The sequence below is a fragment of the Eurosta solidaginis genome, chromosome 1 (assembly GCF_040869045.1).
Source record: "Eurosta solidaginis isolate ZX-2024a chromosome 1, ASM4086904v1, whole genome shotgun sequence".
Classification (NCBI taxonomy): domain Eukaryota; kingdom Metazoa; phylum Arthropoda; class Insecta; order Diptera; family Tephritidae; genus Eurosta; species Eurosta solidaginis.
In genome coordinates, this window is record NC_090319.1 from 23060595 (window position 1) to 23077553 (window position 16959).

General features: G+C 35.1%; 1 protein-coding gene across 12 annotated transcripts in view; it reads right to left on the minus strand.

Annotated features, from left to right (window-relative positions):
* The window catches only part of LOC137250282 (mucin-5AC), a 153021-nt gene that overhangs the window by 16367 nt on the left and 119695 nt on the right, over positions 1 to 16959 (minus strand). For 8 of the 12 annotated variants that reach the window (XM_067782859.1, XM_067782841.1, XM_067782850.1 and 5 more), the window contains exons 11-12: positions 13300 to 13473; positions 4413 to 5882 (exon numbers count right to left, since the gene is read on the minus strand). The exons of 2 other annotated variants lie outside the window; for them this stretch is intronic. In XM_067782859.1, the coding sequence (XP_067638960.1) occupies positions 4413 to 5882; positions 13300 to 13473 (1644 nt within the window). The remainder of the gene's footprint in view (positions 1 to 4412; positions 5883 to 13299; positions 13474 to 16959) is intronic. 2 more of the 12 variants (XM_067782867.1, XM_067782887.1) reach the window with 1 other exon arrangement.

Consider the following 16959-nt stretch of genomic DNA (forward strand, 5'->3'; position numbering starts at 1 on the left):
GACAACTATTACGATAACCAATCAACAAACTCATATTATGGTGCTCGTAATCCCGTTTAACCCGACATGATCAACAACACTATGATGTTAGTACATAATTATTATTTAAGTAAATAATCACAACAACAAAAAAGCAAACAGTCGCACTTATGCACATGTACACATTAAAGCAGGCAGCCACACTTACGTAGAAGGCAACGCAGAATATTCCACACACACAAACAGCAGCTTGAAGCAAAGAGATTATTTCACATAAACATACATACGTAGTCGTCAGCTAAGAGCTGAAGTTGTTACTCACACATAAACAGGCATATAGCTAAATAACCAAGTTCCGGAAGGTATATTCGTGAAAAGTTGAGAGATTAGAAGAGATATGCGAACGAGGCAACATACTGCATAAAAGCAGCGAAAGCTGAGGAATAACTAATCAGTTTGATTTCAACACTTTTTAAGCAAAGTACGCGCGTATTATGAAGTACTACTCCCAAAGTAGTCTTAATAAAGGAAATATTGCTACACTGAATATTTGAGTTATTTATTCGACAGTTCAGCGATGCGAACGATAGCAGAAGGTGCAAAATAATTATCAGGAATTTCCCGAAGATCATTAAAATATTATTTTTTTTTTCCACTACAGGAAATGAATGATGAATTGAAAGTTTAACGATTCAAACCTATCAACAAAGTTCTACTATGGTGTTCGAAACCCCATTCATTCCGACATCATCTATGCATAAAATAAAATTCTAACAGGTCGATGTCTGTAAATTGAAGATATTTCAGAAAAATTGATAGGAGAGATGCTTTTTGGACCCCCTGCACTCTGTCTGTTTGTATGCTTGTAGCCGCATCACTTAGAAACCACTGCATAGAAATGAGTGCAACTTTCGTTGTTGCACCAGATGATATCTAACTTAAGTTTAAGGAATTTATATCATCAAAATTTATCATTTTTCTTTTCCATACTTAATAATGTTAGGTCACTTAGGCGACCTTGCCGCAACGTTAATCGTAAATATGTCAAAACCAGTTTTAATTAGCTGCTGCTAGCAATTGATACCGAGATAGTCAAGAGTATTTGAAGTAACTCCCGCAAGTTTGGAGAAACAAAGCCAAATCTAAAATTAAGGTCATTTAATAGTGTAAATCTTGTATTTCTTGTTGGAGACGATCGAGTACACTTTTCATAACGCGAAAAATTTCACATTCTGCGGAAGGAACAACCTCCAGCCACCCCGCCCCCTCTCACTACGCCACTGGAGTGTATTTTCACAATATGGATGTAAAAAAAAAAATCTTCTGATAAGGGCTTTAACACTTTTTTTAAATTTTTTAAATATCTTAACAAGTTTACGAGATATATATTGTGTGTGAGAGTTTTAGAAAGCCCTGTCGAAAAGCCATCAGAGTTTTGGAACCCAAGTAGAACTGGTTAGTAGCTTACCACATAGTTAACGTAAGATAATTTCCTCGGTGCAGCAACTCGTTTTTTCCTTTTATGCTAAACATAACAAAAATTCTTGTTTGTATCAGTAGTACTTCGAAAAAGTTAATAAAAGGGAGTTATTTACGTAATGGAACATGTTCGATCTATTGTCATAGAAGCAAAAGTTATTAAAGGTTGTGGAGTTTTTATACCAGACAAGAAATTATCCTATTTAAGGTACACCGGCGGAGTTTTCCGTGACCGTAATTAAATTTTAACGCATACGAATTGGCAGGTAATAGATAGTCAATAATGCAATTATTTTTTTTTTTCAACTATGAGAAAGTGTAAATAAATTGTAATTTAATAATAAAATCTATCATCAAACTTCTATTATGGTGCTTGAATTTCCATCCACCTCGACATCATCAATAAAACAATTCTGAATTAAAATTCCAATATTTGCGCCATCTGTTCCTTTCGCGAGTTGAAGATACTAGAAATACTGGCAACACAGCTGTTTATTCTAGAAACTAATTCATCTATTGGCGGGCCAGATCTCGTTGCCATTATTTTACAGAAAATACTTGTAACTCCTTCTGGTGGAAAACGGAGCTTTGATATATAAGAACTAAACAGAAGCGGGGATGGTACGTCCTGTTTAATTCTACTAGCTTTGATATTAAGTTCCTGAGTTGAACCGACGCTTACCGATCATTCAGAAATTTCTAGACAAGTTGGTTCACCCCTTCCTCAATGTCTTGGAACAGCGTGCCGTGGTTGACTGTGTCAAACACTTCTGACCGGTCGCGTGCCACGCGCACTGTCCTGTGATGAGTTTTTTTCCTCATTAAGCATTTAGCGCGGTGGTAGTGACATATATACATTTTTCGGAAGCCATGCCAATGAGTGGCTTGGCGGAAATTCGCAGTGATTAGCAAGCAGAACGCGTTCCAATATCATCGCTACTTGCAAAAGGAGTGATATCAGTCGATATGACTCGCCTTCGTTGGCTGGTTTTTCAGGCTTTGGTGATGGACTTATTCTTGCAATTTTCCATTGTTCGGGAATGACAAAGGATTTCAACGACAAGTTGATAACTTCCGTTAGATAGTTTGTTCCCTCAGCGCCAAGGTTTTTCAGCATTGGCTTGGCTTTATTGATGGCTTCTTCAACCTGTTTGGGGATTATGGTTATGGGTAACATATCGTGTTTCTGTTTATGTTTGTGATAATGTGTTCCCTCCGTAACGCCAGCAACTATTCGCATAGGATCTTTTCCGAATTTTGTCGGTACTCTTTTTTTATCGGTATTTCTTTGATTCAAAACCCATGAGTTGTCAATAATATTTTTATAGCATTGTCGATAATATTTAGATAACGAAACTACAACTCATTGATAACAAATCGCTAACTTTTCCAACCATAGCTCGTGGAAAAGAAACGGCCTTTAACAGGCCGCTAACAGTCTTTATCAAACCGATTACAAACCAATAATAAAAGGCATAAGACACCTATAATTCGTCGATAACGAATGGATACCACTTCAGTAGCAAATCGATAACTTTCTATAACGAATAATCGATAAATTTTCGAAATTTATTGGATAATTTTTCGATATAAATCCAATAATTCGTCAATAACTTTACTATAAAAATCGATGACTCATCGATGACGTTTGTTGTCCATTACAATTTTATAGCACTTCGACTACCATTCTATTGCTTGTATATATATTATACTGGGTCGATTTATTAACCGATATCGCGCCATCGATTATTCGATATGATTTCGGCTCAGGAAAAAAAGTTCCACTACGCATACCCAAAAAAATAATTTTCGAGCCTGTGAAATTTCATTTTTTTTACTCTTTTTCGACTTTGATTTTTAAGGTTTTTTTCATGACCTACTAAAAAAAGTTTCATTTGCTTGTAAAATTTTCATGTATACCCTGTCCGATAGGTCACGAAAAAACCTTAAAAATCGAAGTCGAAAAAAAGTAAAAAGAAAATGAAATTTCGCAGGCTCTAAAATTACTTGTTTGGGTATGCATAGTAGAACTTTTTTTCCCGAGCCCAAATCCTATCGAAAAATCGATGACGCGATATCGGTTAACTTTCGTCCATACAAATCGGCCCACCCTAATATACATACCTCACATACCTCGTTGATAACACGCCGTTAAAAAATCGTAAACAAATGTATAACAAACCAACAGAAACGGATAACACGCCTATAACGCGTCTATAACTTTTCCTTAACGATTGCTATCGATAACAAGCTGTTGCTCTTTGATAACAAATAAATAACACACAATCTAGGTTCAGCACAAGGTTCCACATATTTCCACTTCTTAGCTTGCCTTTCCTATCCTTTCTTCTATCGCTCCCACACAGTACGCCGTCCATCTTGAGGATGATACAAAATTATTATACTTAATTTCTTCACAGTAAAGAAAAAAATTAGAATATTGTTTCACGGCAAATGTTATGCATTCATTTTGTTTTATACCTTAAAAGCTTGATTAACTCATTTTGTACTTTCAACGCGGATATTTATGTACGTGTGTCGTCTTATAAATATTTACATCCATTAAAAAACATTGCATTATAAATAAACTGGTGTTGTTTAATCATTTACTAATTTAACAATAAATAAACATTATGCGCTTATATGCATTTGTACAACGACAACAATATTTAAACATCTACGCACACACAAACACAAAAAAAGTAGGATTATTTTATATATATTATTCATTATTTTTTGTGATTACAAACATCGAATATTATATTAGTTTAATTATTTTCGTTGTTAATTATTTTACAAAACCAAACTAAAGTTAGTATGAATAATTTTTTTATAAACATACACACATTCTTAAATACATATATATGTATATATGAATATATGTATGTTTGTATATACATATACTTATTCCGGTAGTTGTTATGTTAGTTTCAACAAATGCTTAATTTACTCACTTTCGTCGCCCAATTTTCTAATATCCCGCGTATATGGCGCCGTCAAGCCAGTCAAGGTGAGATTTTTGCTTATTGCTGGCTCAGCGGTTCTCACCGTTTCACCATTACCATGATCACCAATACCACCAACACCACCACTAAGAGCACCACCACCACCACCTCCGCTGCCACTACCACCAACGCTAACGCCTCTTTTAACTAAATCATTGCCACCCGAACCAGTTACAGGCAATTCTCCAAATACGCTCATAATCATGGGATCCGCAGCTATTTTATCTTTTGTTAATTGAGCGGAAATACTTGTCGTCATTGGATCTACAATTCTAGTGCTTGGTAATTGAGCAGAAATGCTTGCGGTCATGGGATCAAAAGTTTTAGTTCCGGGTAAATGACCTGCGATGCTTGTGGTCATAGGATCTACAGCTTTAGTGCTGGGTAATTGAGCAAAAGTGCTAACGATCATGGGATCAACAATTTTTGTGTTGGGCAATTCAGCAGAAATGCTTTCGGTCATTGGATCAAAAATTTTAGTGCTAGGTAATTGACCTGCGTTGCTTGTGGTCATTGGATCTACAACTTTAGTGCTGGGCAATTGAGCAAAAATTCTTGCGTTGAGTGGATGAACGCCGGCATACTGGTCTACGACGCGTTTTACCACTGGATCAACAACTTTATTGCTGGGTAATTGAGCAGAGATGCTAAAGGCCATGGGATCAACACTTCTTTCACTAGATAATTGTCCTGCGATGCTTGTGGCCATTGGCTCAACCGCTAGTTCACTACTTGATTGATCTATAATGCTTGCAGACATTACATCTACCTTTTTCTCAGTGGGAGCTTGGCTCGAAACATTTGTGTTTATTGGATCAGCAACACTTGGTAGCTGACCAAAAACGCTAGCCGTCATAGGATCGAAAGATTTAATTGGCGCTTCGGCAGTCTTTGGTTTTAGTGGCTCAGCTTCTTCGGTGGTAATTTGTTTTTTGGTGGGCTCTGCTGTTTTCGTAACTTCTTTAGATTTCATTTCATTTGTTGATTTTCCTATCGCTTTTTCATTGGCTACTTTTGTACTTCTTGCTGGCGTTGGTAATAGATTAGCCTCTGTGGCTGAAAGCGGCCTTTCTAGTTTTGCGGGTTTTTTCTGTTTTTCATTAGCTGTCAATGTGGCGCCAGTAGATTTTGGACGCACTTTAGCGCTTATCAAATTTGTTTTGTCTTTATCTTTTTTACGCAGCAATGGCATGCCATATGAGGTGGCGGCATAATTTTTGCATAATTGTTTCGATTTTTGAAATTCGTTTGTTAATTTGTTTGATTGATTTGATTGTTGTTGCTGTTTTGTTGCTGCTGTCGCTCTCGCCGTTGTTGTAGTAGTGGTAGCTGTAGCAGCAGAAACTGTTTGAGTTCTGCCACTTGGAGGTGGTACGGAGCTGCTTTTCGTTCGTGAATGGAATGTGGTGGATAGGGTGGCTACAAAATTATTTGATTTTGTTTTGTGTATTTTTTTTCGCGATGAAAATTGAAATTAATGAAAAAAATAAATAAATTTTTTGTTTACTGATCTGTTCTATGAAAATTTGCTAGAATAAATGTACGAAAAGTAATATGTACTACAAATAATAATTTAAACAAAAAATATAAATATATAAACAAATAAATATATTAAACTAAAAAGAATTAAAATTTCCACACGAAACAAGGAGAAAGGCTACAAAATAGATAACAACAACTGATAATAAAACTACAAAAAAAAATAACGCACAAATTGTTAGCTACTTGCAGTACTGTTGCCCTGTTGGTTCTTTATGGGTGGATGACTGAGGCATTTGAAAAGGGCGCAGTAAGCTGCCTTCAGTGAAATCACAATGCGTTTTATATATGGATATATATACATATACAATAATGTATTTTCACATAAACTTTACATGTATACTGTATAGCGTAAGCAGCACAATCCAATAATTACCTATATATGGTAAATATTGCAGGTAAGGGATTTAATTTTTAGAATTTTTTTATAGGTTTTCGTGAGACCTATACCGGGTTTAAATAATTCGAACCCGCGATCTTACAAATCAGTAGGCCGATATAACAACAAAAATTGTTAAATAATTGTTGTTTATCTTTCATTTTATTAAATATTTTTTTTAATTTTTAGTGAATATGACTTAACTTTACTATTACAAATTATTGAAACTTTATGCAAAATTGTTTTAAATTTTGTATAAAACATGAGCTGATACTTTTAGAAAAGGTTCATTACTTTTGTGTACGATGGTCTGAGCGCCACAAGGAACACGTATCTACTGACGTGGTGCAAGAGCGCTGACACAAATTTCAAAGGTGTATTTTCATTTCCATTTAAAACTAAGCGGCACTTTTCACAGCTAACCGAACTATTGCTATCAATTGAAGTGCCGGTATCTTTTAACCGGACATGGTGAAAATGAACCTATTTTGTAAAATATTGTCAGCAGCTGACTCTAATGGCCCCCAATGCGTCGCTGTCTTTAAGCTAGACTCCTGTACTAAGTTATAGTCAAACCATGTTAGCATATAAAGTGTAGCTTTTGGCAAAACAAACTTCGTGAATATCTCAACATAAGTTGTCCCAGCAGAAAAAAATGTTTTCTCCAGACTAAGTATCTATAGATACCGAAGGAGTATTGTTCAAATTGTTCTCTCATCCATAAGGCTAATTTTTCGTTATTTCTACACTAATTAAAACAAGTAAGAACGGGACTGTGCCGAAGACTTCATACCTTTCATGAATGGGGCTGAACAATAATCGTATCCTGTTCGTAATCTCCGAATAATCGGATGTATAAGATAAGAAATATATAGTGAACAGATCTACATACCTAAACGATTTTTAAGATAAATATAAAATAAAAAACAAGTAGGTACTTTGTGTAAGGATGCAAAGTTTCTGGCTTTTGTGGTATGCGTGTAAAAACTATGACTACGAATCACGTATTTCAACAATATATGACGTAAACGTAACTATTTGATGAAATCTGATGAATTTTGTAGCTTCTAGCCGTAAAACAGGGGCAAAAGTTACAGTTTACATGGTGTATATAATATATATAACACCGATTTCTATGATTTTTTCGGACAACAATATATGCTATATACGTAAGCATTTGGTGAAATGTGAAGCTTCTAGCTGTTAAAATGGGGCAGAAATCCCTTAAAGTTTCTTATCTGAACAATCGGTTGTATGAGATATATACTATATATACCACCATATATATACTATATATACCACCGATCTTTATGATTTCTCCAGACAACAATATATGCTATATGCGTAAGCATTCGTTGAAATTTGAAGCCTCTAGCTCTTAAAATAGGGCAGTAATTACGAAAAGTTTCTTATCTGAACAATCGGTTGTGGGTGATATATATTATATATACTGCCGATCTCATCAATTTTTTCAGGCAACAATATGTGCAATATACGAAATTATATGGTGAAGTTTGAAGCTCCAATCTGTTAAATTGAGTAAGATATGCAAAAATCCTCTTTTTCTGAAAAATAGGTTGTATGGAGGATATATGCTATAGTGGTCCGATCGAGCCGGTTCCGACAAATGTCTAATCGGACACCCAAGTACACCCGCTCACCAAATTTTATCAAGATATCTCGAAAATCGAGGGACTAGTTTGCATACAAACAGACAGACGGACATGGCTAAATCAACTCAGCTCTTCATTTTTCTGATTATTTCGGTATACTTAATGGTGGGTCTATCTATTTTCCTTTAAGGACTTACAATTTTGGGTTTCGTGACGAAATTAATATACCATTTCATTTTCATGAAAGGTATAATTATTCAATTTAATTTACACAAGAAATTGGAAAAAAAAAATGAAAAAAACGTCGAACTCTAAACCGGTACTATAAAGGCATGCACATCTGCTAGTTGAACGTAAGTACAATTTTCTATAAAATCACAGTCAAAGGTCGCAAAATTCATGTTTGCCCAAATTTCTCGTGTTTTAACCAACCAAGGTATTTAACTCTTATACTATTGTTACCTGGCAACCCTAAAGACGTAATGGTACTTGGCAACCACTAATAATAATAATATACATATATACTTCACGAGAAGGGAACCTTATTCGGGTCGTCGACAAAGCAACATATTCGAACGCTGAGGAATATTGAATTAATTATCCATTTAATGTAAAATTAACCGCACTGGAACAATATTCTATAAAAGCTTGCAATTACTGGCATATGCTGATGACATTGATATCATCGGCCTAAACACCCGCGCTATTAGTTCTGCTTACTCCAAACTGGAAAAAGAAGCGGTAAAGATGGGTTTGATGGTGAATGAGGACAAAACGAAGTACCTGCTGTCATTGAGCAAAGAGTCAGCGCATACGCGCCTTGTCAACCACGCTACTGTTGGCAGAGATAATTTCGAAATAGTAAAAGACTTCGTTTATTTGGGAACCAGTATCAACACTAGCAACAACATCAGCACTGAAATCCAGCGAAGAATGAATCTTGCCAATAAATGCTACTTTGGACAAGGTAGGCAATTGTAAAGTTAAGTCCTCTCTCGGCGAACGAAAATCATACTCTACAAGTCACTTATCGTACCCGTCCTGCCATATGGGGCAGAAGCATGGACCATGACAACAGCAGATGAAGCGGCTTTGGGAGTGTTTGAGAGAAAAGTTCTTCGAAAGATTTATGGACCTCTACGCCTTGGCGATAGCGAGTACCGAAGAAGATTTAATGATGAGCTGTACGAGCTATACGCAGACATCAACATAGTCCAGCGAATTAAAATGCAGCGGCTGCGCTGGCTAGGCCATGTTATGCGAATGAAATATGATGCTCCGGCCAAGAAAGAGTTGCTATCGGAACCCGCCTATGGGAGCAGATGTAGAGGACGGCCCCCACTCCGTTGGAAGGACCAGGTGGAGGGCGATATAGACTCCCTTGGTGTGACCAATTGGCGCCGGTTGGCGGAGCGAAGGAGCGACTGGCGCGCCTTGTTGGGCGGCCATAACCGTTTAGACGGTTAAGCGCCAATTAAGTAAGTAAGTAAGTAATGTAAAATCAAATAATACATTTCTTTTATTATTTTTCCACCTATTGAACTCTAATTAAATGTACTAAATAATTCTATTCGGGAGTATTACGTTATTTAACAGGGACACTGTGAAGTAAGCATGGTTCAATTATATGGTTGGCTCATCTCATCAGCTGATTTTATTTATTTCATTGCATGGCCGAAAAGATTGTCAAAAGGAGATGGCAAAGTCAAAATGAAACCAACATATTGGCAACATTTTCTTATACATACAAAAACTGCTAAGTTTTATGTTTCCATTCCATATAATTCGCACTAACACCAATACACAGATTTTGACAATTTGAACAGACATATTTTGTTGCTTTACAGATGAGCCAACCATATAATTGAACCATGGAAGTAAGTAAAGCCATCCCTATGACACTACGTATTCACCAAACCCACACTCCGTGTTTGCCAACTCTTTTTAATGCAAAATATCCTTTAACAAAAATTAATATTTTCATTTCGCTTTGGGATTAATAGCCATCATCCCGTATCCGGAGCCAGATAAATAATTTTGCATGTAAATGCAACAATAACGATTTGAGCCAGATAATTTTATAATTTCTTGTCTTTTGTTTGACAACACTGGCCTTATTAACTCTAGTTTTTCAAAAATAGTTGCCGCTTTATGGCCTTTAGTTATATGTGTCAATGGGACACAACAGCGGCGTCTGCCTATCACAACTCGTGTGCACATAAATATCACGACCTCTGCTTCTCAAGTCTCCCACTGATCCTGAGCATTCCCGTAAGAATTGAGCGTAATACGGAGCTAGATAACACTCTGGACGATGGCTGATGATATACTGTTAAAAGTTTGAGCCTAATGCCCTAATTACATGTACAGCAATTTCGCCTGAAGCACCGCCAGTTTTGCTTGCTGTTGCTTGATTACTTTGTAGACACACGTGCAGTTATATTTATTTGGCAGCTCTAAGGAGCTATTTGTGTCAAAGACTTGTATAAAGAATGGAAAATATTTGTCAAACGCACTTAATATTCAATTTATTTAAAACAGAAAAATAAATGTAAGGCGCGATAACCTCCGAAGAGACTAAAGGCCGAGCTTCTCTTCCAATTTGCATCGTGCTCCGTTTAATCCAAATTGCCCGGACGGCTCGTACATGTTTTGCGCCGATGCCAAACGACATCTGTAAGACAGGTGAGTTTTCACTGAGAGCTTTTCATGGCAGAAATACACTCGAAAGGCTTGGCAAACACTGCCGAGGGGCGACTTTGCTTAGAAAAATATTCTTCTAATTGAAAAAACTTGTTTCTAAAACTTTGATGTTGGAGGTGCGCAGCAATTCTCCACTTATGCTTAGGGTTTAAATCTAAGACTATTTTGTGCTACACTTGTGACCAAACCAAATTTGGTTTCAAACATAGACTATACCGATCTTCCTGAAAATGAGTACGCCAAACTGTGTTTTGATTTGTAACTAGAGGATGCGCGACTGCAGGTCTAAAAAAATCTAGTAGGCGGTTCGAACCGATGCGTAGTGCCATGGATTCTAGTTGCTTGCTTTACCTACTAAACTGTTACATATGGCTAATAAATCGTTTGATATCACTTCAAGTGTATAACAAAATGTTTCAAAAAAGAATCTATGACTTGCAGCACTTCTTATAAATGAAATGGTATTATTTTTCAACTTTTAGCACCAAGTTTAAACTTTTGGGGTTTGTTTTAAAAGTTTCTATTTTTAGATTTATGAAACTTTTTTAATTTTGTTTTAAAACGGTTTTAATATTTTAGACTTAGGCCCAGTTGCAGAACGGTAAGTTATTTTTTATTGTTTAAATAAATTTTAAATTGAAACTAAATAAAATTTAAAAAAAACACAGTAGTAAATTGAGAGGTTTCGAATTCTGTAGAAAAAAGTTTTGAAAAGCGCTTAAGCCGATGAATGATTGACAATTTAGGCTCAGATTTTTAACAGTTTAGCTATTTTTTATGTTTTTTATTGTACCAGTTGCTAAACAAGTAACAGCACCATATGATACTTATACTTTTGTGTTTCCTTCAGATACATATTAACAAAATAATCATATAAGTTCAATGCGAGTAACATCAAAATAAAAATATGGCATTAATGTAATAATTTCATGTCAAACTATTCAACAATCATACCAAGGGAACAGATTTTGTCTAAAACTAAATTTTTTTTAATGAACATATCTTGTTTATTTCATAGACATTTAACTAGATTAGGAAAACAAAAACGCAAACTAAACCAACTTTTTTATATTTAAAATCTATACACAAATGACCTCATGCATAAAGAGCAATTGAGCATTTGCCCAGACTTGATTATCTGAGTTAAAGTGGGGTTTTTTTACCTTTTATGCATGTGGACATAACAATTAACAGTTATAGGAAGAAGGCAGATTCCGACATATAACAGTTGAATTATTATAAAAAACGACGTGCTGTAACTCGAAATTGTAACGATTACACTTATGTATATACAAACTAATATACAACATAGAAGAGGAGGGTATTTAAACTGTTAAATATTGATCATGTATTAAATGTTCATAGAGTAGTCACATAATTAACTAGAGATGGGAGTAATGCGTAATGCACCAAACTTCACTTACAGTTGAAAGGTAATGCAAAAATTTTAGCCACTCGTGTATAGTGGTAATGAAGCTGAAAATTTGTTCACTAAAATTAAGAAGCTGAGAGTGAAAATATTTTTAGCTTCAGCTTATTACACGCAAATTTTTCTTAACTCATTCGAGCAGAGGCATAGAAAACTTCCAATAATGACATTTTTTGTTATTCACTCTACTGAGTGATAGTGAAAAAATAAAATAACTGCAATAAATTTTTTTATTCGTAGTGGAAAAAGGCCACATTATCACCATAATGATTAAAAAATGATACACACTCATATTTTTTCAATATAGTATAATGCTAATGAGAGTTCAATGTAATCAAAATTTTTTGCACTACCCCCAACTATGGAATTAACACAATGTATTATATAAGCTTTTGATTAAACACAACATTTCACTAATCAATTAAGAACCTAATTCTTTTTTGGATAAATAAAAATGGAAATATGCTCGTATTAGTCGAGATTTCTGAATGGTGTGACTAATCAATTAATCGATTAGTTCAGAAATTGATTTACTAAATTTTTCGATTAATCGCAGGAAGGCACAACTCTAATTGAAAAACATTATTAATTATATGTATATATAGTTTTTATTCAAAATAATTTCTTAAACTTTGTTTATAAGATTACAATCAATTATTGACTGATTGAGTATTTTTCAAAATTGTACGAAATGTCGTTAGTGTGTACACATATTTTAAGGGGCAAACCTAATTTGCAAACGACATAAATTTCTACAGGCGTGAAATGTAATGAAGTTGTAACGAAATTAAAAATATCTGAATTATGAAATGACATATGGGAAATAATGAATACGAAATGAATGAATAAGAAGCCAAAAGGACAAAAAAAAACCATTTTTCTTCAAAAAAATGAAAAAAGGATAACTAATTAAAAATATATATTTAAAATATGCATAACTTATATAAAATGTACATAAATAAAATGCATTTAACAACAAAACATCGAATTATGTATTTATATCTATTTACTTCCAAAAAGTAACTGAGCATAAAATTTGAATAATTAACAATAACAAAAATACAAAAAAAAAACTGAATTGTATGGCATACAGAATTGATGCTCGGCAATTCGAAATGCAATTTTACAGACATAAATGCTAACGGTAATTGCTTTACAACAACGTCTACTTACATGGGCGTGGCTTACGTTCGACGACTATTCCACTCCCAGTCGATGTTGCACAATGAGGCACTGTGGGTGTCTTCTTACCGGCTGCTGTTAGCCGTGAGTTAGGCGCTGTGCTGGCAGAACGTAGTTGACGTTTAGGTGAGATATGCTCAGCCGGACCAACTGATTGTGAACGCGCTGTTGTTGTTGTTAGTCATTTTTTGTATGAATTTTGTTTTTGATTTGGTGAAATTTGTGATATAGAGGAATTTTTTGTTTATATATATATATATTTTTTTTTTGTTCAAGCATAATGAGAGTAGCGAAATTGTATGGGTTTTTCTTTCTAAATAATTTGCATGTTTGAAATTTGTGATATTTTTGTTTGCTTTTGAAACAATGAAATATTTGTTTGTAATTAATGTGATGAAACACATACAGAGTAGAGCTTTACATTTTATTTTACACACATATTTTACATATACAACAGAGCGAGAGTGAGAGAGTGTTAGTGAAAGTTAGATAATGGTATTTTAGCAATTACTTTTGATAAGTGAACAAAGACAATGACAATCACACACATATATATGTATATTCCAGATGTAGCTAGTAAATTACTTTTTGCACTAGTCTTTATTATTTTGGTACTGAGTGCCTATTTTGAGTAATTTTCAAGCGAGCTACATTGCTTTCAATTCTTGGAGCCCTTTTATTGACAATGTTAATGTATTTTACTTAATGGTACATAAAAAAAGGAAGAAAAGCTTCTATGAATTTTGTAACCAAACAAACCAAGCTCATAAACGTTTTCGGAAAATTTCTAGAAAGTTTCGAAATTTGTATTTTGAGCTCTCTGAATTTTTATGAGCATGCAGTTTTGTGGCCCAATTAATTTTAGTCTAACAAAATACTATTTATAGGTCTCTCGAAATTCGCAATGTTTTTTTCCATGTTAAAAATAAAGTTATGCTTGTATATTGGAACGATTTTCCATCATCCCTTGTCAAATTTGGTTTTGAGACAAACCGGTTTCGGCGTTATGCCATCATCAGAGTCGATTCCCGTTCTGATCTGTTGTTGTCGTTTGTCCTGTATTTATAGTTCGTAGGTACATGAGCAGGTATTGTCAAAATTGATGCTTGTGTATATTTAGTTATGTGTATGTGCTGTGTGTTCATTCAGAACCGAGGGTGGTTTACCAATCGATTTGTGTGGCTGGCTTGGGTAGGTAAAAATCCGTGATTATATATATAGAAAGCTAACGGCCACCGACACAATAATACCTCAAATCACCCCCAACAGCATAAAAATGCAGCATTAAGGCACTTGATACATAGACCTGAAAGAACACCTCTTACACTAGAGGCATATAATAGAGAACTTGAGGTCCTATAAAATATCGCTGCAAACAACGGATATAAAAAAGCACTAGTAGATAAGCTCAGAAGAACAAATGGAGAACCAAAAAGAAATAATGAAAAGGAAAATAATAGCTGGACGACTATGACATATACCGGAAAAGCAACATATATATTGGCAAACTTCTTTAAAAATTACAACATTAACACAGCATTCAAAAAATCAAATAATCTAGAGTGAAAAGTAAGAACTAACACTAACTCAGAGGATCTGTTTAGCAGCCACGGCGTATACAAGCTTACCTGCGGTTACATAGGACAAACAGGACGGCAAATAAGAACGAGGTTCAGAGAACATATTAGAGATTACAACAAAAAATACAGAATCCAAACATTATACCCGTGGTGGGATGGTAGCGTGCTCCGCCTACCACACCGTATGCCCTGGGTTCGCACCCCGGGCAAAGTAACATCAATATTTTAGAAATAAGCTTTTTAAATTAGAAGAAAATTTTTCTAAGCGGGGTCGCCCTCGGCAGTGTTTGGCAAGCGCTCCGGGTGTATTTCTGCCATGAAAAGCTCTAAGTGAAAACTCATCTGCCTTGCAGATGCCGTTTGTAGTCGGCATAAAACATGTAGGTCCTGTCCGGCCAATTTGTAGGGAAAATCAAGAGGAGCACGACGCAAATTAGAAGAGAAGCTCGGCCTTAGATCTCTTCGGCGAGATAACCTTACATTTATTTATTTTTTTTTTAACATTATACCCGAGTCTAACTTCGCGAAACACATGGTCGAGAATAAATGTTCCCCAGCAAAAAACAATAAAACAGTTAGTGTTCTTCACATACAAGCAAAAGGCCGAAGTCTCAGCGTACTCGAAAACATTCGACGGTCATGCTTCGTTGGTATGGAAGAATATACAAAAACAGAAAAAATGCGAAAATTGGGAGAACTGAGAGAATTATAAGTTATACTTTGTCAGACTTAAATTTATTGGGCCACAAAACTGCGTAGTTAAAAAACTCAGAGAACTCCAGATTAATATTTCGAAATTTTTGTACATTTTTTTCGAATTTTCGATTTTTGAGATTGTCTGAATTTAATTAAGGAGATTGCTTTATACAATTGTTTTGGTGACTGATATTAGAGAAAAAGTACAAAGTGTACAAACGGACATGTTTCTGAATTTCACTTTTTCATCAGCTCGCTTCTCGGGAGCTGAATATTGAAATCGAATTCTCCAAAATTCATGCTTTATGAATGTCTCGCTGCTCGCTTTACAATTGGCCTCTAACGGCCCGATTCTTAGCGTTACCGGTAAAATAGTACCCAGAACATTATGTAACCGAAAATCGTTACCAGTTGTTTTATTCGCGATTCTGGCCAAAGTGGTAACGCTGTCATCACCGAAAAACTCACCAGTGTCTGTGGTGAAATTTAATAGTTCGTTTTCTTCGCTTTACCCATGGCTAAACGATACAAGGTGGCAGCATGGGACAGCTGAATATAAACTTTTTTTATTTAATTTGATACATCAACTTCCGGCGCATTACGATTTTGACATTTGTCCATCGAATTTACAAAAACGAGGTACATGGAATTTTTATTTATGTTTGTAGATATGTCACCATGCTGCCACCGTGTATGGTTCCGCCATGGCTTTACCGAAAATGTGTCACTCGTAGATACGAGGTTAACGAATAAACGTGACGATGTGTATATATGTACATACATGCATACGTTTTTACATAGCTATATTGTAATATATACTGTGAAAGTACATGGAAACAAATATGTATAGCAAGAGGCAACACTTTTTTACTATTATGTTTACTTATTTGCGCTCATAATTCTTTATTTTTCAGTATTGCCTTTTTCTAAACAACAGCTTTTGTGTGGTTACATCGAATTTACCATCTATTTTAATGGGTAAACAATTATCCGGCTACTTTCGTGGGCAGAATATCAAAAGGGTACAAAAGTTACCACATGAAGAAAGTTGCCGTGGTGAAGAAAGTTGTTACCACATTAGAATCAGGCTGTAAGTGTTGCTTTTTTGTTGCTATTGCTTTATTAATCACTTAGGTACTTATTCTATATGCTTTTTAATCCTTAGTGTGTGGAATAATCATAGGCGCGCTCCAAAAGCTTAGTAACATTGGGATGATAGCATTGCTTTTATAAGCAGTACTCCCACTGTTCACTATTTTATCAATATTATTATCTGTATTTAATTAGCGAGACATGCTCACATTGCTTTATGAGCTTGATTTGCATGCTTTGAGATTGATTTGCATACCCTGCAGGAAAATAGGCTAGCCACGCG